This window comes from Xyrauchen texanus, chromosome 11 (genome assembly GCF_025860055.1).
Source record: "Xyrauchen texanus isolate HMW12.3.18 chromosome 11, RBS_HiC_50CHRs, whole genome shotgun sequence".
NCBI lineage: Eukaryota > Metazoa > Chordata > Actinopteri > Cypriniformes > Catostomidae > Xyrauchen > Xyrauchen texanus.
In genome coordinates this window covers 19,911,726-19,934,841 of record NC_068286.1, presented here as the reverse complement: position 1 = coordinate 19,934,841, position 23,116 = coordinate 19,911,726, and the positions used below count along the sequence as shown (strand labels likewise).

The following is a 23,116-nucleotide window of genomic DNA, read 5'->3' as shown; positions in this document are numbered from 1 at the left end:
AAGTGTGACAACAAGCCCCTACATTTCTCAAAAGAAAATGTAGAGGAAAAAAGAGTGCCTTACCTTCTACTGCTCTTTTGAAGAAAACTTTGCAGCTTCCACATGTAACAACCCCATAGTGACATCCTGACGCCTCATCTCCACACACCAGACACACTTTGGCTGTCGAAGACGTGTGTCTCAAAGATGCACTGAAATAAGAACAAACAGAATTGGACCATGAAGCATCAGGTGCAGTTGACAATACACACTAATGTCATAACAAAATATTCTGATCTGGTCAGAAATAATAATTTTTTAATATTTTCCAGTGACAGATGAAGGCTAACTGCAGAAATAACCATAAACAACTTGAGGCATTTGATATCTGAAAATAATTGGAAAATCAGATTCAATGTAGAAAGTTTACATGTATTATTCCAGACATACTATATTTAAATTCACACAGAAAAAACAGGTAGCCCATAAATAACGCCCTGGGTCTGAGCTAAGTTTGTTCCTTCTCTGCAGGGTTGTTTGAGCCCAACAATTTTTGTGCTGCAGAAACCACATAATTCCCACATCGTTACTGGGCACCCAAAGGGCATGGCATATGTCTCTGACTCACAACGTATGCCTCACCATTTTGCTCCAAATCATGAAAATTAAAATGAAATCTGAATGAAGGATTTCAGAAATCTGACAATAGAAGAACTACACAAAAACACCCAATGTTATGCTATTTTTAAAGCACTTAATTTATTCCTGATCTACTAGAGACTTAAAAAGAACATTGAATACAAAATGAAGACACCGCATTAAGTGGCAGACAATGAGAGAATGTTGAACTCTGTAAAAGAGAGAATTTTCACAGGACTTGTGCCCTCCAAAATGAAATTGAAACATTGAAAATGAAGCACACCCTCCAAATAGTCTGGCTGACTAAGCAGAAATCAGATTTAATCACCCAGTGAAATCTGACTTGAAGCCTGTGAGTGGACAGCGCCTCTTACAAGGATGATTTGTAGACTGGGAAAGTCACCCTTTAAAAGACATCTATGGCATCTACAATAAAATTACATAACAAAGCCAATAGTGGAGCAGTATGTTTATTATTACAGTAATTGCACTGGTTACACTAGTATTTACGAGTAAGTAGACTTAAAGGAATATTCCGGGTTCAATACAAGTTAAGCTCAATCGATAGCATTTGTTTTCTTTAAAAAAAAGCTAATATCTGTGTTACAGCGAGGCACTTACAATTTTTGAATGTTAAAATACTTACTTTTCCAAAAGTATAGCAACAAGACATAAACAATGTGCATGTAAACATGATTTATGCGTGATGAAATCACTTACTAACCTTTTCTATATAAAGTTATAGCTAAATTTACAACTTTGTTGCCATGATGATGTAATGTCAACCAACCCTAAACATTATTAAATTATAAGCTTCAAATTTCTGCATTTTAAACCCTCCAAAAACTGGTCACATTCACATCCATTGTAAAAAATATTTGTTTGTTTTTTAATAAATTAAAAAAAAAATAGGAGGGACGGGTTTTGTGGTAATCAACATTATGCCACAAATGTTGTCGACTGAGCTTTATGTCATGTTTATTCTGTTGGTTCCTGTTTTTCATGTCTCTTATTTTGAAAAGTTCATGTCATGTGTTTCCCTAGTCATGTGATGTCCTGTTTTCCCTCCATGTTCATGTGTCTTGTTTTCATTGGTGCATTGTTTGATTACCTTGTTATTAGTTCTAGTTTGTAATTGGTTTTAGGTTATTAGTCTTGTCATCTTGTTTAGTGTTCTGTTTGATCATTGGTTTATGTCCATGCCTGTGTATTTAAGCCCTCATGTTTGCCATTGTCTCTTGTCTAATATTGATGTATGTTTAAGTCAAGCCATGTTTATGTTTATGTTTAATTTTTATGTTTATGTTTAATTTAGTTAGGGGTTTCACAATTGTAAATAAACTGCACTTGGGTTCTTCAATTCACGTCATCGTGTCATTGCCATTGCCAGCTAAAACGTTACACTTTACTTGTATTGAACCTGGAATATTCCTTTAATGGAGCTCTAAATTAGGAAAATGATAAACAGCAAAAGGTTTAATGAAATGAAAGGTGCATATTGGTACTTAATATACGTAAAATACTTACTGTAATGAAATTATTTCCATCAAGACTTGCTATAATTAGCTAAATTTGATCAAATTAATCAAATTTGATAAACTAAAAAGTGTAATCTTAAAGATTACATTACTGATTGTAGTTGTGTAATTTGTAACAGTCCCAGTTGTTGATGCTGATGTTATGTAAGTGTTTATTTATGTTAAAATGTCTAAACTCTAACCGAACACATAAATGACTACAGTGGTCCTTTAATATGCCAGCCCATGGTGTGACTAATTACAGGTGTGTGCGGGTGTATGTGTGCTTACAGCAGCGTGTGCAAAGTGATTCTGCATCTGACAGGCATAGATGAAAAGTCCACAGGCTTATTTTCAGAATGCTGTCTCGCTTTTTAACACATGTCCGACCCGTTCAGCATACTGTACTGTACATGCTGACTCAAATTTTTCATTGGAAACATGAGCAATACTGTCATAAGAGAGCCCAGTTCATTGTTCCTCAACCATGATAAAAATAACAACATGCACAGATTCAGTACATGGAAAATGTAGGTACATGTTTCAGTTGTTTCCAGGTCTTCACTGAATGATTGAGAATGATAGTTCACCCAAAAATACAAATTCTCTCATCATTTACTCACCCTCATTCAATCCCAGATGTGTATGACTTTCTTTCTTCTGCAGAACACAAACAAAGATTTGTAAAAGTATATTTAATCTCTGTAGGTCCAAACAATACAAGTGTATGGTGGACAGAACTCTGAGGGTCCAAAGGGACATAAAGGCAGCATAAAAGTAATCCATGTGACTCCAGTGGTTAAATTCATGTCTTCCGAAGCAACATGATAGGTGTGGGTGAGAAACAGTTCCATTTTTTACTAGAAATCTACACTTTCACTTTCACTTCCACATTCAACATCTACTGTTTAGGGCTGGTCAAAGGAGGAGATTTATAGTAAAACAGGACTTAGTTATTGATCTGTTTCTCACCCACATCATATCTCTTCTGGAGACATTAACCACTTCTATTGTATGGATTACCGTAAATGTTGACTATGTGCATTTAGGATATTTTGAGTTCTCATTACCATTCACTTCCATTGTATGGAGTGGACCAACAGAGCTTAGATATTCTTAAAGAAATCTTCATTTTTGTTCTGCAGAAGAAAGAAAGTAATACACCTCTGGGATGGAATGACTAAATGATGAGAGTATGTTCATTTTTGGTTGAACTAACCTTTTAATGCAGATACAATGTCAGAGTTGACCTGTAATTACAATTATCTTTGTACTGTATTTCATTTAGGCCTTATTTTGTGTTATGTTCGCATTCAGATGGCTTATTACAAAGGTGATACAGGAGTTACAATGGTGATACAGGACTTTATTAGCTCTAGAATAACATGGTCTGCAAATCCACTCTCCATCCATGGGTACATCAAAGATTAACAAATCAAAACAATTTGGCAAGCATAAGGTGTTCATTGAACTTTATCTATTTTCCACATCCAATAATGGTGAAAATGTTGGATTGCTTTTTTTGTAGACAATACTTCAATATATGTGACTATAAATAAATTAGAGTAAAAAATATATATATTAGAGTAAAAAGTGTGAACAACTAGCTCTTCTCAAACTAAGAAAACATTTAGAATCTGCTGATGTGTTTAATAGATAATCTCTTGATGCTCTCGAGATTGATGTTTTGTTATTTATTTTAAATTTTATTTAAGAATGCCAAAAATGCATTAAAATCGTTTTAATGTTATCAAAACAGTAGTAAAATGATTACTTTGTGGCCACTCTATGGAAATGCAACTGTATCTCAAATTCATAGGCATTAGTCATTTGACAGTGACTTAAATAAATGGACTAGTACTTGTTACAATGAAGCTTGGAATCTTAATACTGAAGAAATATGTATGGGCACGCACTTTGGTGTTGCCACCCCTCATAGTATTTTTGCTACTCACTTGCCACACTATAAAGGTTTTGCTAGATCTGCCCCTGGTAGATACTGAGCAATGCTACAAGGCATGAAAACTAAAAAAAGTCTTCTGAATTCTAAGGCTCTTATATTTGCTCTAACAATAATTTCATTATATGCTAGCCTTAGCACTGACACCCCCATCCCACCTTTAATAATGTGCATGCACTCATTTTAATCAGCAGTCCACGGTAATTGTCTGGTTAGCATTCTGACAACATCCTTGAGTCTTAACAAGTCTCTGTGTCTCCGAGGCACGATCCCTCTCAAGGCCTGGTGTGGATAGCAACTTCATTGCTTCTTTCTGACACAGTCAAGAGAGCTGATCTAATTCTCTCTTGTCCGTCTAAACACACATTCAGTTTGTTAGCTGGTTAGCAGGGGTCTCTTGCGAGGGAGTCGATTGGCAGGACCTGGTGAGCTAATCGGCCCGGCGGCACCAAAGCACTCAATGTGCATGATGTGGAGAGGTCTGGCTGTATTAAATGTCCGTCAAGTCTATTTTTTACTGTCCATTCTCTCATTTTGCACTGAGCGTTTCTTGCCATGGTGTAAAAAAGACAAAGCAATGGGTTGACAAGGTGACTGCTGATTAAGGAAGTAGGTCAGTGTTCATTGTTGTGAAACAGCTCACCCATATGACCAGCATACTGTGAGGCTGTGTTTGTGTTTTGTGTAGGAGAGAAAAACACCAATTATGTTACGTCTACAGCTTTAGTCAGTGGATATTCCATTGGTATACAGTAAATAATGGGCTGTATGGTTCGCCTGTCTCTGCTTTTTAAGTTGCTGTTAGACTCTAAATTAGATTCAAGAATTGGGTGGCAGTAGGTTGAAAATTCTGCTGCTGAAATTTGTATGTGCTTACCGAAATTCAAATCACTGACCCCAGAGGGTGAAGGTGGAAGTGTTGTTGAATGGATGAGCTCCAGTTTCCGGGTGAAATGTCCACAGAGTGGCGCCAAAAGCAAGTTGAATTTTAGTTGCAAATAATGCTATTCAGTGAACAGGAATACATATTTTATTAACCCAATCCCCTAATCCAAACCCCAACCCCAACCATCGGTGGAAACGTTATTTTAAAGTGAAAATGGAACTTCAGAATCATGCTCAACATTGTTTATTGTTTATACTTCCTGGTTTCCATGGCTCCAGAACATGTGTCTCAGAGGTAAAAGGTGAACACATTTGAACTGATGCGAAAATGTTTGACGGGGAATGGCACTTGTCAGTAATTCAGCAGAATGGGATCGATTTCAGGATACATTAACATTTGAAGCAATTCAACCAATTCACCCTTCTCCCTGCAATGCTTGTTTGAATGCTCTGTAAATAGACAAAGGTAATATGGTAAAGAAGAGACATGGATACGTCCTGAGGATACAGTAACACCTGCTGCTCTCTCCAACAATTTCTCCTTCTCCCTCACCCCTCGACATACTGGTAGGGGTGGGGGAACAGGTTTGCTCATTCATAATAACTGGACTTTTTCACCACAGGCTTCACTATGTAACAATACATCTTTTGAATTCCATGCCATTACTACAATGCAACCCACAAAATTACATGTTGTTGTCATCTATCGCCCCCCAGGTCAGCTGATAAGCTTTATTCACATCTTTTCCAAAAGCACTTAACCGGACACAAAAAAAAAAAATTAAAAAAAATTATAATTTCACAATTCTTGTTGCACTTAAATCTGTTTTGTATACTATTCTGATGATAGTGAAACTTTGTAGTATGGCACTTTTCATACCACTGTCTCCTTAAGATGATTCACTTATGTTTTCCTCTTTTGTAAGTCGCTTTGGATAAAAGCGTCTGCCAAATGAATAAATGTAAATGTAAATGTAAATAAAAAGGTGTGGGTGAGCAGGATTTTAACTAGCAAGTACTTTTGATTCTTGTCCATTTTATGCATGTCAACAATCTACCTACGGAAGGCTACCATTGCATTTAGATCAAACACCAACTTTTCCTCGTGTTCTTTTTGTTGGTTTGTTGGCACAAGGCAGCAGATATGTAACAATTCGTTTCAGCCTTACTTGGCAACTACTGTAAGGGAACGAAACTGAAGTGCATAAAATCACAAAAATCTCGAGTTGAGCGTTCTCTAAATTGTTTTGATTTTGACTATGTATTGCTGCTTACGTGCTGCTGCATCCGCTGAGGTCTGCAGAAAGATACTGGCAGTGTTAAGAATGAAAACTGACAGATGGATCAGGAATGGAAAAATAACAAACCGTCTAACTGCTTGCATACACTTCACTGGAGCTGTCACATATCAATCTCAACAGAGTGCTAGAACAGCTCACTTTATTTTTCTCTCTTTACCAAACAACAGTCAATCTTACATGGGCAGAAATAGAACATGCAGGGGAGTTAAATTGAAATATAACCATTCTTTATTAGAGTTTGACTGCTAATGAATTTTGTAGATAACCTACCTTAGCCCGATAATTAAGTTGGGGATAATGCGATTTGCGGCTGGTAGTTTTTAAAATAAATTATGTACACTGAATAACATTAAACAATTTAAGTAATATCTACAAAAACTACAACATATGGCATGATCAAAATATAATGCATCATATTTTGTCATTATGTGAAAACTTGCAGGCCAACTTAATGAAAGAATGCTCAAAACACAAGTCTCTCTGCTCTTCCTTCAGGTTACCGTAATTGTCTTAGTAAGTACACCACTGTTTTTGTAGTGGCTGGCTGAACCTTTTCTCTGCCAAACACTTTATTTGGATTTCAAACTTGGAAACTCATGCGGAAATCGTCCATAAAAATGTTGGCACCCAGGAGTCAATAATAAATATTTTCTTTTATTAAAGCACTATTACGGATTCAATACAAGTTAAGCTAAATCAACAGTATTTGTAGCATCTTGTTGATGACCACAAAACTTTATTTTGACTCATCCATCTTTTTCTATAAAAAAAGCAAAAATCTGGGTTACAGTGAGGTACAATCTTTGGAGAGTATAAAGATAGAAATGTGAAGTTTATAATTTTATGAAAGCACTTACATTAATTCTTCTGTTAAAACGCATGTATTATTTGAGCTGTAAAGTCATTTAAATTCTAAGTGTTACAGACATTTTAGGGTTTTAGGATTTGTTGACATTACATCATCATGGTACCAAAGTTGTAACATAGTTTTTTAACGTTCAAAAATTGGCCACATTCGCCATTGTAAGTATCTCGCTGTAAACCAGATTTTCTATTTCTTTTTTAAAGAAAAGGTCTAAATAATTTTTTGTGGCAATCAATATTATGTCACAAATGCTGTCGATCAAGCTTAACTTTAATTGAACCTGGAATTCCTATAAATAATATCCATTAATGAGTTCCTACATTAAACAATAGTAAAATTTGTTTAGCTAACATTTGCAGAGACAGGTGTTCATAGAACTGTTAATGGTACTCTCTTTTGTTTATCATAAACCTGTAGAAATAAATTGCAGTTTCGTTTATCAGTTTGCCCATTGTCTCTGTTGACAATGAAGGTACCACTGAAAATCAAAATGTAATCAATCTCAAATGTCAAAAAAACAAGGCCCCTCTTTGAAACGTTTGTGTATATTTGCCAGGTAGCAGACACTGAATTTTGGATTAAGTGAAAAGTCACATCATGCATGATCATTATCGATCATCAATTTCATGATCGATCACTGCTGCCACTTCTGAGTACTTGAGTGCTCATGCCCATCCCTAGTTCACAGATGTCCACACAGAACACACAAACAGTTCTGAATTCAGATAGGTGTTTTGTCTTAGTGTAATTTTGTAGTTCCCAGCCCATTTAACAGTGCACAGAAACCTTTGTCTTACTACTTTAAAAAAAAAACAAAGAAAAAGAATGACTGATAAACAAAGCAAGCGGTGTTTGTTCCCATGTTTACGCTCTATGGCTGAAATGGACACACACCAGTTTTGTTTTGTGTGTTTGGGGGAAGGGCATGCTGCTCTTGCGTTGGGGCGGGGCGGGTGCGAGCATTGCGATCTGTTTACAGTCAAAATGCTTCGCACTCGTCTCGCTTACTTCCAAGAGCCAGCACCCACTCTTTCATCGTGGGGCTCTCGCACAGATCTGGCTGAGGAGCGAGAGACGGGTCCGTCCCTATCGCTCACTCTCTCCCCAGAGCCAGCTGATCATTCTCGTAAGCCTTAAGTGCGTTTCGGCGCCTCTTCGGTTCACGAGGGGGACACTGAACCTCTGAACATTCCACGTACAATAATAAAGCGGTTGAGGAATTACTCAAGGTGGTTACTCGGGCTGTGGCCAGGCTACATTTAGACTGGCCACACGAACAAGAGACCCCCCAAACAGTCTGTTTTCTGTCTCTCAGATTTCTGTCTGGAGGCCAAAAAAAAAAAAAAGGAAGGGAACGCTATATCAGTCCCTTCCTTTCTTTGATAACCTCCATGACGAGTTCTCTCGTTCATGGAGGAAAATGTATACTTCCCGTGTCTTCGTGTCCTCGACGTCGACATAGTCTACTATCGTGGGTGCCGAGACACAGGGGTATTCAGTGATGCCGCCGGTAGAAGAGACACTTGCGGGTTATCTCTCGCCTGGCATCATCACTAAAGAGACCCACTCTCCCCTCCACGCTTGTGGGGAAGGCTTATCAGGCAGCAGGTCAGGCTGGTACTGCCCTGCACACTATGGCAGTGTTACAGGCGTACCAGGCTGATCTGTTGAAGGACCTGAGTGCTGGGCACCACGGTCGACGAAGAGGCTTTCTCTGAGCTTCGTCGAGCCACGGATCTGTCTCTCCGTGCGACCAAGCAGACAACTTGTGCCATTGGCTGGTCTATGTCTGCTTTAGTCAGGATGGAGAGACACTTATGGCTCAACCTGTTGGGCATCAGAGAAAAAGACAAAGTTTTCCTTCTAGATGCCCCGGTTTCGCCTTCTGGCATATTTGGTGACGCTATGAATGTAGTTATCACCAAGTTCCAGGAGGCAAAGAGTCACGAGGAAGCCTTCGGGCAATTCCTTCCTCACCGTACTCAGAGGGAGGGGCCGTCGGCCACGCAGCCCCGCCCCGGTCCATCTAGAAGGGAGGCTCAAAAACAAAGCGCGGTGAGTCGTGCTCCCCCTCGTTGAGACTGGGGGCCGGCTCGTCGCCCTCAGCAACCGCCAAAGCAAGACCTCTGGGCAGTCATTTCTAAGAAGAAAACCCCTGACGGCCTTCTGGGGCTAGCCCCCTCGGGTAGGGGCACGTGAAGTATTCACCTGTACCTTCCCGATACCCCCACGAAACCTCTCCATCAGAGAGGCGGCGCCTCTGCTGTTACATAGACGACTGGCTGATACTAGCACAGTCACAAGAACTGGTAGTTCAGCACAGGGATATCATCTTAGCTCATCTGGTTTCTCTGGGTCTGAGACAAAAAGAGCGTTCTCTCTCCAACTCAGGAAATTACCTATCTGGGCGTTTTATGGAATTCGATCATGATGCAGGCACAATTGTCTCCTGCTCAAATTGTGTCCATTCAGAACACCCTGAGCAAAGTCAGGCTAGGCCAAGGTTCCACTGTTCATCAGTATCAACGAATACTAGGTCTCATGGCATCTGCGTCCTCTGTGATCCCTTTGGGCCTTCTACACATGAGACTGTTTCAGTTGTGGCTCAAAGCCAGGGGATTTCATTCAAGGGCCAGTCCCCTAAGGCAGATAAGGGTTACGCGCTGCGCGCTTCATACCCTTTCTATGTGGTTCAGACTCCGGTTCCTCAATTTGGGTCCCACTCTAGGTGCGTCTTGCCATCACAAATTGTTAACGACAGACGCCTCCCTGAAGGGCTGGGGTGCGGTCTTAAGTGGTCATCCAGCTCAAGGGGAATGGGAGGGTCATCAGCTCAATTGGCACATCAACTGCCTCGAGTTGATGGCAGTATTTCTGGCCCTGAAATACTTCCTCCAGTATTTGAGAGGCTGCCATGTCCTGGTGTGGGTGGACAACACAGCAGTAGTCTCTTACATAAACCATCAAGGAGGTCTACGTTCACACCAGCTCAACAGACTGGCACGGCAGATTCTCCTTTGGGTCCAGGGCAAGCTCCTGTCAATCAGAGCAGTTTATATCCGTGGATGGAACCTTCATGTTTGGCCCCTGAATGGTACCAACTGAGGGACACTGGGTTTTCACCTGAAGTTATCGAGACCATTCTAAGTGCTAGGGCTCCCTCTACTAGAAGTAGTTATGCCAATAAATGGGGTGTCTTTGAAAGATGGTGCAGTGCACATAATTCAGATCCAGTTAACTGCCAGATTGCTTCAGTTCTGGAATTTCTGCAGGAAAAATTGTCAGCAGGCATATGCCCTGCCACTCTCAGGGTTTACGTGGCTGCTCTATCGGCTTTGATGATGGGGTGCCGTTGAGGAGACATCCTCTGCTCGCTTGCTTCGTTCGTGCAGCTCCTGCTAGGACCAGGATCCCTTCAATGGAATTAGCAATAGTCCTTGAGGGTCTGGTTGAGACCCCCTTCGAACCTCTAGAGTCAGCGTCTGATAAACTTCTGACTCTCAAGATGGTTTTTCTTATGCAGTTACTTCTCTAAAAAGAATTGGGGATCTACAGGATCTGTCTGTCTTGCCAGCCTGCTTAGATTTTGCCCCAGGAATGGCTAAAGCAATTTTGCACCCTCATCCTGACTACCTGCCTAAGGTTCCTTTCTCGACTGTACATCCGGTCACTCTCGAAGCCTTCTGCTCCCCGCCGTTTACAACGCCGGAGCAGGAAATACTTCACAGATTTTGTCCAGTCCGTGCCCTTCAGACTTATTTCCACCGCACTAGCCAGTGGCGTAAGCCAGGGCAACTATTCGTTTGCCATGGGGGCCGCAACAGGGGGGCAGCCGCCACCAAGCAGACTATGGCCTACGAGGCGTGTGGTCAAGTTTTGCCAGTAGGTATCAGGGCTCACTCTACCAGAGGGGTCGCCTCCTCTAAAGCCTTGGCTAAAGGTGTCCCTCTGCAGTATGTTTGTGATGCGGCAGGCTGGTCCTCTCCGCACACATTCATGAGATTTTATAGTTTGGATGTTCATGCCACTCCGGGCTCTTATGTCCTTGAGTCAACATCACAAGCTCATGTCTGAAACCTCTCGTGCTCTTGTGAGCACAACTACACAACCGTAAGGGACCGGATATCCAGAGTGCAGCGGCGTGGGTATTCTCGTTCCTAAAGAGCTAATTCAGCGCAGCATCAAAGTGTAGCTTTTTGACAGGGAACGTCTCGGGTTACTTAACTGTAACTCCTGTTCCCTGATAAAAGCAGAACGAGATGCTGCGCTTCAATACCACACTGGGATTCCCCAGGACTGCTCTTCAGACAAAATACCTAACGATGCACCTGTGATGCATCTATTTATAGCCCTGCTACAGGTGTATCCAATGATGTCACCAGTAGAGGTTATAAATTCTGTTCAATTTCATTGACGTGTTGCACACATATTCACAGCTGGTCACACCTAAAGTTGTTCCCAAAGCGCTAAATCAGCGCAGAATCTCGTTCCGCTTTTATCAGGGAACAGGTGTTACAGTTAAGTAACCGAGACGTTCTGGGACACACATCTTCATTATGCTTTTATGTAGAGGGGAGGGAATGGATTCAAATAAGTATTATGATAGAGAGACAAGTTGTCATGAGAGGTTGGCCAACAACAGGCTCACCGTCTTTCCAAGAATGGGTTATTGAACTGGGGAAAGTGGCGGCTTATGAAAGAATATACTGTATTACAGACTAACTGAAAGAATGGATGTCTATATGAGAAAGTGGGGTACGTATTTAATTTTCAATGAGGGCAGGGTGGCATGACCTGTTGGTGAGATGCAATATAAGAATGTAATTATTTTTATAATTTTTGAGACATTTACAGACATTTTATTTGTTCTATTATTACTTTTGGTATTCTAACTGGGTGTATTTGAGCAATCTATGTATTATTGTGACTGATATAGGGTCGTTGCAGGGTGGGGTAAGGGGGATGGAGTTTGATATAACATTTATACATTCAAATTATAATATATTGAATTGGTGGTTGTAAAAATAAAAATCATAAATCATAAAAAACAATTAGCCCTGCTCAGTTTCAAGAGGAATACCCATCACCGTGCAAACAGCTGCCGCTCTTACCGACAGCCATCTCTTCTCCAGTCTAGAGTATTTATATAACACACAACTTGGAATACGGCAAAAGCTAAAGGTAGATTAGGTCATTTTTTTTTTTTTTTTTAAACAGGGGAGAGGAAAAATTACTTGCATAACCAAAATGAGACAGTCTAAACGTTATCACTGCATCCACTCAACACACCAAACAGAGCAACCAACAGCCTGGAATTATGGGCAACCCACAGAAAATGATGGATCCTCAGAGTGCTATTAAGTCCTGAATAAACAAAAGGGTCAACTGCTACGTCATTGAGCGCCATGTAAAATGCATTTCCATCCCTTTAATATACCAAGACCTGAATTAATGTCCGCCGAGGGGGAAGAGAGCGGCCCATGATGACTGCTTCCCTAATCATCTATAAATGTAAATTATGAAGCTGTTTTATAAATGACAAAAGAATACATTAAAGAATACGATTTCCAGTAAAAATATTTTTGAGCCATAAGGAGAAGCTCATTGACGAAGCTTATATGCTTGAAAAAATTTTATTTAGTTCAGTCGTCAGAAAATGCTCTTATGATAAACTGAAAATTTATTGAAAATAATACAATGATGAGATGTGTGCATATTGTTTATGTCAGGTTTTGTATATTTTTTGCATAGACTTTTGCAGGTTAATTTGAATGTTGGATTATCTAAAGCCAAATGGACTAAATTTTCTAAAAGAGGTAAGCAATTGATCAGACAAAACATTGATAAGTGGTTTCTGATAAATAATGCATAGAAAAAAAAATGTACTTCCTCTCTTCTTTGCTTTTTTAAACCCCATCAGGTTTAAATCCAGGTCACAGAAGTATGCATTCATCATGATGTTCATATCCGGTGTCAATTCATTAATATTTATTTATTTCATATTCAATTCATTTTATTTTTTAGATTGTTAGCTTAGTTATAAAAACAAACCTCCCAAACATAAAGTGTCTAACCAACAGCATTTTAAAATATAAACGAGATGTTTAAAAAAGATATCCTTACCTTATCACTGCCTTAGCCTAACCATTGGTGTTTTAAAATATAAACGAGATGTTAAAAAAGATATCCTTACCTTATCACTGCCTTAGCCTAACCATTGGGGTTTTAAAATATAAACGAGGTGTTAAAAAATATATCCTTACATTATCACTGCCTTAGCCTAACCATTGGTGTTTTAAAATATAAACGAGATGTTAAAAAAAGATATCCTTACCTTATCACTGCCTAAACCTAACCATTGGGGTTTTAAAATATAAACGAGGTGTTAAAAAAGATATCCTTACATTATCACTGCCTAAACCTAACCATTAGTGTTTTAAAATGCAGAAGCAAAATGAAAAATCACATTTTCTGAAACAACCACATAATTTCATGCAGCTTCTATGACACTGTAATGCCATATATAAGCTTGAGTTCATGGCTGGACATGAACCACAGTCCACCTACTCATAGTTTAATGTCCTGTCAGGTGAGCTACTGCACAAGCGATTCATATTGGAATAAGTGTACATATGTAGGTCGGTCTGTAATACATGCATTCAAATGTATAATTTTTAAAGTTAAATGTTAAAGTAAAAGTGCACTGATATCATAAAATAACAGGTTTTGAATTATAGAGAGAAAAACAAGTATTTATAAAGTCATATTCAGCCACGAAATTCATGATTTGACTGAAAGTGAATAAAACACACAGTTGTTGTAGCGCCTCTACTGATCATTTCACCTGGAAACTGCAGGGAATTTTACCTGGAGACAACAAGTTTCGCACAAATGTAATGTATATAGAGTCACGTATTCACTATTAGACCAGGTTGGAATATCTGTCAAGCACTTGACAGTTTAAACAAATGCAAATATTTTTATGGCCCCGAGTCAATACTTTATTGTTCCCTGGTTCAGACCAAACACAAATAATGTAACCAAACATTTCTCTATAGTATTTACATAATTACAGTATCTGACTTTCCATCCTTTATGTTTCAATCTTTTTAGAATTGGTTTTAGAATAATGTTGAGCATATTAGCAGTAAGGGACAGACAATGCAGTCCGTCAGTATTCACCCTGCAGGTAGACAAGGCTGAAAAACAAGTTCAAAAACTTTGAATTTGACACCCTCACTTTCACACATCTGCACTTGGCTTCAACTTATTCAAGCACTCATGTACTTACGAATTAAAAAAAAAGATAGAGATATTATAGAACTGGATAGACAGATATTGTTGACTGTTAAAAGTACCATAGGTTATGTCTTTCCTTGAGCAGAGAGAGCATGAGTGAGCTCATTTTTACAACTTGGATGAGATTCAGGAGCAGACTCACTCAGTGAATTACGTCCGGGAAAAGTGATGTTTTTTGCATGCGCTCTCTGCGCTTGTTTAGCGTCTACCTGTTCTAACCCTTAAAAATGTTTTGTTGGTGTTTAAAATGTATTCAGGTTGATTCAGTGATGCTAAACTATATTTTTGACATGATTAAAACAGGTTAATTAGAATGTTACCACTTTTACAGTGCATATTATTTAGCATTTTAAGCCTGGCCTATTATGACGTGTATAATGCCTTTAATGTATTTACATTCTTTGTTATGATGGTTACATTGCAAAGCCATTATAATCATTGATATACAGATTCATACGATTTAGACTTAGCTTTTGTTGGAGATTGGAGTTAAGCTTTTTTTTTTCTTTTACAAAAATAAATCTGGGATCAAATAACAGAACCCCAGCAGTCCCAACATGGAACCCAGTTGAAGTCCTCTTCTCACTGGCAAGTTTTAGGGTTGAAGAGGTCCTAAACATTGACTTAAGATACACTCATCATCTGTTTGTCACCTAACTAATTCAAGTAAATTGATGTTCATTAGCAGGACTATAATGTCCCTGGGTGTGATGGAATCTGACATAGAATGAACAGCCATCTATTAACAGAGCCAAAGAAGAATCGCACAAAATACCCAGTGGTCAAAACCAGATGCGACAGTCTGAAAACATCAACGGTGATGCAATTATGCTTCCTGCTGCCAGCTTTGCCTGTCACTACCTTTCTCTATTACCACTTCTGGCATTTGGCATATTCCAACATGAAACTAATTAAATAGGGAACATTAAAAAAACAGGACTGGTGTTATCCAGAGCATTTACACTGTTTGGCCAAAATCACATACATTTTCATTAATGTTAAATGTTATAATGTTTAAATATTATTTAGCTCCATTTTCTCTCAAATAAAAAGGGGTTTCCACAGAAAATAGCAACAACCACATGTAGTACATAATGTGAGTCCAACCACTCAGCAGCTGTGGGATATGCCAAACAATTTCCACCTATCTGTTTTATGGCATGCCCAGAGATATTAACAGAATTTCCTCAAAGCCTGTACACATACAACTGTGCATAAATGCCCCAAATCCCTTGTGTTGGTGACAAACAGTAGGTGAACTTTTTAACTCACACTGAATACAGATTGACCACCTTCTATGCCTAAAGCAACCTTCTTTACGTTCAAATGGTCAAAAACATGGCCTTGATTCACTGGTGACCTCCAGACTGGGTTTAGCTTGACTAGGACAAACAGGAAAGCTAAATCCCTGCAGTGTGTGAGATTACCTGAAGGAGACATGTACTGAGCCAGGCCAGTACTCTCGACCCAGTCAGTGGCAACTAAAAATACCTGTTAAATGTGATTCTCTATTAAATGCAGATAGGGCTGGGCTTCTTGCCCAGGCTCGAAATGTCCCAAAATGTACGAGATATATGCAGATGATCTGTGTTATTCTGTGTTTAAAATGTAATTTGATTCATTTTTAGGCAGACTGGATGAATAAACAGTAATCAATTTTCAGGCAATAATTAAGAAAGTTTGGGAGAAAAATTTGCAGATGTTTCAACACGATGTGTTAACAATATTAACACAATAGTTAACAATGACCTGTACTTTTACTGCATGTATTAGTCTTTGTTAATGCTAATATCTAATGCATTTTAAAATGAAAGATATACTGTACTTCACCCAAAAATTTAAAAAGAAAACTCTCATGCCATAGGGTGTATGACTTCCATTCTTCTGCAGAACACAAATGAAGATTAAAAAAAAAAAAATATTTCATCTCTGTTGGTCCAATAATTGCAAGTGAATGGTGGCCAGAACTATGAATCTTCAAAAAGCACATAAAGACATCATAACAGAAATCCATAAGACTTCAGTAGTTGAATCTATGTGTTCAGAGAAGCGATATGATTGGTGTGGGTGAGAAACATGTCAATATTTAAGACCTTATTTACTATAAATCTCCACCTGTGATCAGCCACGACCATTAGGTGGTGAAATGCATGAAGACTGTGAATCACCAACAAAAGTGGAAGTGAAAGTGAAAGTGTAGATTTATAGTTAAAGGGACTTAAATATTGCTCTGTTTCTTACCAACATTTGTCATATCACTTCAGAAGATACAGATTTAATCACTGAAGTAATTTGGATTACTTTTATGCTGCCTTTATGTGATTTGTGAAGAATTACATTTCTGGCCACCATTCACTAGCATTGTATGGACCTAAAGAGCTGATATATTCTTCTAAAAATCATAATTTGTTTTCTGCAGAAGTCATACACATCTGGGATGGCATGTTGTTGAGTAAATAATGAGAAAATTTTATACCTCTAAAAGTTTTATACTTTAACATTAGTTAATGCATTATGGATGTAAAAATTAACATTATTTATAAATCAATGTTAAACAAGATATGTATGCTGTAATGAATACAGTAAAAAATATTTTCCATGGTTAGATCCATGATACTTAATTCATTAACAAAACGTTAATGTATATAACCTGAATATACAGTCATAAGAACATTTTAGAATTTTTATTTACCCAACTAAATCTATTAATGCTTCAATAGTTCATCTGTAGCTGTAGGAAATATTGAATACATTGCTGCAGATGCACCTTACAAACCCGCCAACACCGCTCCAAACAGTCGTCCATCTCAATGAGCAGACCTCCACACTACACCACCCTCTTTGAAGATTGCATTCTGGCTGTGTGTTTACGTTATAAAACAATAAACAATGGAGTTCACGCAAGGTCGCACCGCTGCTGGAGTCGTCTGACAGCCGGCCGGCAATTCAGAGCTGCACTTGGACTGCGCGGCGTTCTGTGCGTTCACATCGTAAAGGGTCAGACCCAAGGCCAATGTCACACAGCTGTAATGACATACTTATTGAACACTGCTTGCTCTAGGGCAGTAAGTGGACACTGCGACTGTGTTCTGAGATCAGGCTCACAGTCCCGCTATGAAGAAGAAACAAAAATATCATACCACCCATTATCAGCAACAGATGTGCATTATAATGCTTGTGTTATGAGTCAACTGACATACTGTATATTCCCATGCAAACATGACTCATCAATGCAATGAAATACTTATAACACTTGCCTTTGCCGTTCACTGCTCAAACACACATAGAAAGACCAGTTTTAATTTAAGTGTCTAACTAATGTACAAAAGAATGAGGTCTAGTCACCTGCTATTGATACATGCATTCCAGTAGTCAAAAGTTTGGCCACGCCTATTTTCTATACTTAGAACAGTAGTACAAAATTATAGATAGAATAGTATTTAAAATAATAGTCATCAAAACTATGAAATAACACAAATGGAAGTATGGTAATTATGTGTTGTTACATAATCGAAACACATCTAAACTCTGCACACAAACACAGCATTCGGTAAGGCATCGATCTGGGATGCTTTTTAAACAGTTCCCATGTCTACTTGGCTTTTGTTGACTGCTTTTTCTTTACTATCCAATCGAACGAATCAATTTAAAAATAATAATAAGAAATTAATGAAATAAAAATATTTGTTTTGCTAAGAAATTCATACATAGTAACAATTTGTATTTGTCTTCCAAACTGCATTTAAGCCCACTGAAAAAAAAAAAAAGTTAACCTTAAAATTGTGCTTCATATGGTAACATTTAAGTCCTATCTGCAGGTCTAAATATTATTTAACATTTCTGAACATACCTGACGACATTAGGTTACTACACCAACAAAACAAATTTTTAAGTGTTTCATCAGGTAGAAATAACACCTTTAAGAAGTAGTAAACCCAAAAATTACAATTCTCTCATCATTTGTCCTGGCCAAATTCCCCCATTGGCCCCTATCTATCATGGCCTCCTAATAATCTCCATCCCTGAATTGGCTACATCACTCTACCATCTCCTCTCCACCAATAGCTGGTGTGTGGTGGGCGTTCTAGCGCACTATGGCTGCCGTCGCATCATCCAGGTGGATGCTGCACACTGGTGGTGGTTGAGGAGATTCCCCCCTATACTATGTAAAGCGCTTTGAGTTTGAGAAAAGTGCTATATAAATGTAAGTTGTTGTTGTTGTTGTTGTTATTTTCTCACTCTCATGCCATCCTAAAATTGTGACCAGATCTTTTAAGCTCCAAAACGCACATAAAGGCAGCATGAAAGTAACCCATATATGACATAGAGTATCTTCAGAAGCAATATGATAGGTGTGACACATCTGAGACGTCAATCCGCACATCTTATCATGTGGCTTGTTGAGCGTGTTACCACAGAGACATAGCGCATGTGGAGGCTTCACAATATTCTCTGCAGCATCCAACTCACCACACGCCCCAACGAGAGCGAGAACCACATTATAGCCACCACGAGGAGGTTGCTCCAGGTGACTCTACCCTCCCTAGCAACTGTACCAATTTGGTTGCTTAGGAGTCCTTGCTGGAGTTACTCAGCACACCCTCGATTCGTAATCGTGACTCAAGGGGTGGTAGTCAGCATCTTTATTCGCTGAGCTACCCAGGCCCAGAAAAACAGGTTTTTATATTTACGTTTTTTATATATAACTATATATAAAAATATATTTTATATATAACTTTTTACCATAAATTCTCCTCCCCGTTCTCTCCCTCACCGTTTATTCTGAAGATATGGATTTAACCACTGGAGTCGAATGGATTACTCTTATACTGCATTTATATGCTTTTTGGAGATTCAAAGTTCTGGTCACAGTTCACTTGCTTTGTATGTAGGGATGCAGCGATTATACAGTTTTACATTTATCCGCAATTAAAAATGTCATGGTTAATTTAATCGTAAGAATTTAGAATTAACTGTTAAATACCGTGAAATGCTTTATTTAGACATGGGAAAGATATTATATATAATGTATAAATATTTAATATAAAAGAGTTATTCATACGATTTTTGTAAGCTAAATTAACATCTTTGCTTCATACGAGTGGCGGAGGGAACCGAGTTCTGTTGTGGAAAAGCATTAGATAGCGAAGTAAACAATAATAGTGAAAGAGACTTAAATATTTCTCTTTTTCTCACCCAAAGCAATCGTATCGCTTTAAAAGACATACATTTAACCACTGGAGTCTTATGGGTTGCTATTACTATGATTGTCTGTGCTTTTTATAGCTCCTTCACTGGCAGGTATCACCGGCGATCTTACGATCGGAATTGTTAGCATTAACTGTATGTTATTAATATTCAATTCTTATTTAATCGTGACAAACTATACATCATAAAGAAAGTCTAATAATTCAGCTTTGATATTTAGCCAATTTTTGACAATAGAAATATTACTGTCAAAAAGTGAGAGTAATGAAAATGAAACTGTTATAAAGACTTATGCACCTATTCAGTGATGTATTCACCATATGAGTTGTCCTTAGCAGGCTTCAGTGAACAACATCCAATAGAAAATGTTGTCCAATAGTGTGTACATTTATGGATATTTTGATACATTCTCATATTTACTTCATAAAGAATTATTATTTATGTCAATTTTCCACGAAATTATGCGATATGATCCGCTAACACACTGTAATTCTTTCATAAGTTGATTTCCAAACCTCCATGAAGCTATAAGGCGCACAAGTTTATTTCTAATTTAAAATATGTTCAAGATAAAGAGGAAGTTATGACATCATGCATGACCACATGCCAGGGACTTTCTCATCCCATAGTAGGATAAATGATGAATCAAGCATAAAATGAATCAGTTGAATCAGGTGAGACTTATTGTAAATAAATAGACGATTACAAAAATTGTCTACTATTTCCATGCAGTCTCTGGTATTTGTATATAATTATTGACAGTTCTGTAGCTGTAATTGCAGAAGAGCTATACACTTTTTATCATCTTCACCTGCAATAATCTGTTTTTCATTCAATTCATGACTTTTATTGATTTTTACTTTTTAACAACAAACTTCCAAGTATCACCTTTCATAAGAGACCACAATCATGCTTGCAATACAATGTGGGGATGAACTACAGCCATTGTATTTTGAGTATGTCCTTTTAGGCTTGTGCTCAAAACAAGGGGGCGCACGCTAACAGGTTAAAGTGCTAATCTCCATTCACTTGCATTGTGAGAACCCACAGAGCTGAGATATTCTTCTAAAAATCTTCATTTGTGTACTACTGAAGAAGGAAAGGCACAAGGGTGAGTAAATTATGAGAGAATTGTCATTTTTGGGTGAGCTATCCCTTTAACGGTTAGGTCGGGTAGAAATGGCTCCTTGAAGCTTACCACTGCTTACAGTGTAGATAAAACAATTTTAAGATAATGAGAAACATAAATTCAGTCAAGTATGTTCAAATTTTGACTGATAGAGTACAGTATAACAACATAAGCAGTTAGACAATGCTCATTCTATATCTAGCCAATCTGCCGTGCATGTTTATGGCACGCATAGTTAATGACTAGTGGACGCATAGTTAATGACTAGTGGTTTGCAAGGAATTACTGCAAAGGAAACCATGACCTCTAAAAACACACCCACACACGCTCAGCCATGAGAAGGAGCACCACTGGACTTCAGCCATCTGAATCACAGCAGTTGGCAGCGTGTGAGCCACCTGGCTGTATATAGTTTCAAGTCCGACTGTACTTGCTTTGCAAAAATACAGCCTCTGGGTTTAACACCCACCAATAAAAATGTGTCTGATAACTAGGTTTATAAATAAGATTGGAAATAAGGATCTGGTCTCACACCATAATAAAAGCATGTGTGGCTATCAGGGGTGGAAGATATATCGGAGGCCGATACAGAAAATCTAAATATTATTACTATGCCGATAATATAATCACCATCCATAATTTCACAGATAATTTGTTACAGCTTAGAATATCTAACTGCATGCATCTTATTTCCTATATGCAGGGACTTGGGCAGCCGCAAGCAACCCCGCAAGTGTGAGAGCCAAACTCATGACGTTCTGTGAGGTGTATTTCAACGTCTCTGCACCTTATGTTGTTTTGGGTCTGGTTTTAGATTGGGATCATCTGCTGTTAGTAACGACATGCCATTTCCCATATTCTGTTTATGTTTCATGAGGCAATAAATGTTTTCATTGTGACAAAAACATGTATGTATGTTACTTGGGGGCAATCATTTTAGCTTATTCCTTCATAAAAAATAAACTGAATGTTGGAAATAGCACATCAATACTTACAGTACAGCACTGAGATTAAAACAAGCCCAAACACTTAACACAGTGCATAGATCTTGAAATAATTCTCATAGAATGACGAGATGGCTAAAACACTAGTTTTTTGAGTGAAACGAATGTGCTTGTTGTATTTTACGAGTTGATACTTTTCTAATGTTATAGCGTTATATTGTTTAGTATGGAGGGCGAGGACTGCCGTTATTAAAAAAAAATTATATATATTGTAAAGTATATTTGCAAATAAATGTAAAATGTACATCAAAATCTTATATACTGTTTAACAAAATGTATATCTCTGTACAGACTCTTAAAAATCCCCCTAAAATGTAGGGATTTCTAAAATGTCCGGAACTCTGCTGAAATTTTAATATGTATACTATATATATCAATGTCCACTTATGGATGCATGGACAACTTAATATAATTTCTATAAAAATTAAATCAAATACATTTCTAACTTCAAATTGCACTCCAAATGAAAAAGCAATTAAATAAAAAAAATAATAAAAAAAAACTGCTCTGTGGAAATAAAGGGAACTGAACTCAAAGCACATCCTGAGCTGAGTCATTTGCAGCACTCATAGATGATACTGTTCTTGCAAAAAAAAAATAATTCAGAAGACAGAAACAAAGAAAGAATGAGAACCTTTTACATACGCGTGTTCCACGAGACTGCACGCCTCCGTACAAACAGCGTGTCATACATGCGCATAGACGGTTTTCTGTCATCTGCTCTTAATAAAATAAAAAAGTGTGTTTCTTTAAGCATGTGTCTGTGTGCCAAGGGGCAAATTATTTGTAATATTAATTTGATAATAACAATATCTTAAATAATTATTATACAAATTTAAAATATTAAAGGTAAAACGAGCCAAATATCATCAATATATACTGTATAGTATAAGCTATTGGAAATCACTCTGACTATCGTCGAGCCCCGAGATCATCATCTATTGGCACAACCCAAGTATAAATGCTTATGTATGTCAGATTTTAACATTTATTTAGGTATTTATTTGTTCACTTTTTCATTTTTTACATTTATTTGCAAATTTATCTATTTATTTATTTTTAATAATGGCAGTCCTCATCCTCATTTTGGTTAAATGATTTATTACAGCTGTAAAAAGTAAATTATTTTCTCTCTGTGAGGGATCACCGTAAACACTCATATAATTATGGATAATTTATGCAAGTGTATTGTCATTTTTTTCTAATCCAAATCAGCATATATCTGTAATATAAGTACATTTCTGGTTCATGTTACATCCGCAAAACCTTAAACAGCAGCAATTCCAAATTCCAAGCTTTTAAATGACACCTATTTTTACATGAGAATCTT

General features: G+C 37.8%; 1 protein-coding gene across 2 annotated transcripts in view; it reads right to left on the bottom strand.

The window, feature by feature from the left end:
- Positions 1–23,116, bottom strand: part of LOC127651225 (mineralocorticoid receptor-like) — a 169,183-nt gene that overhangs the window by 77,186 nt on the left and 68,881 nt on the right. For both annotated transcript variants that reach the window (XM_052136958.1, XM_052136959.1), the window contains exon 3: positions 64–191. In XM_052136958.1, the coding sequence (XP_051992918.1) occupies positions 64–191 (128 nt within the window). The remainder of the gene's footprint in view (positions 1–63; positions 192–23,116) is intronic.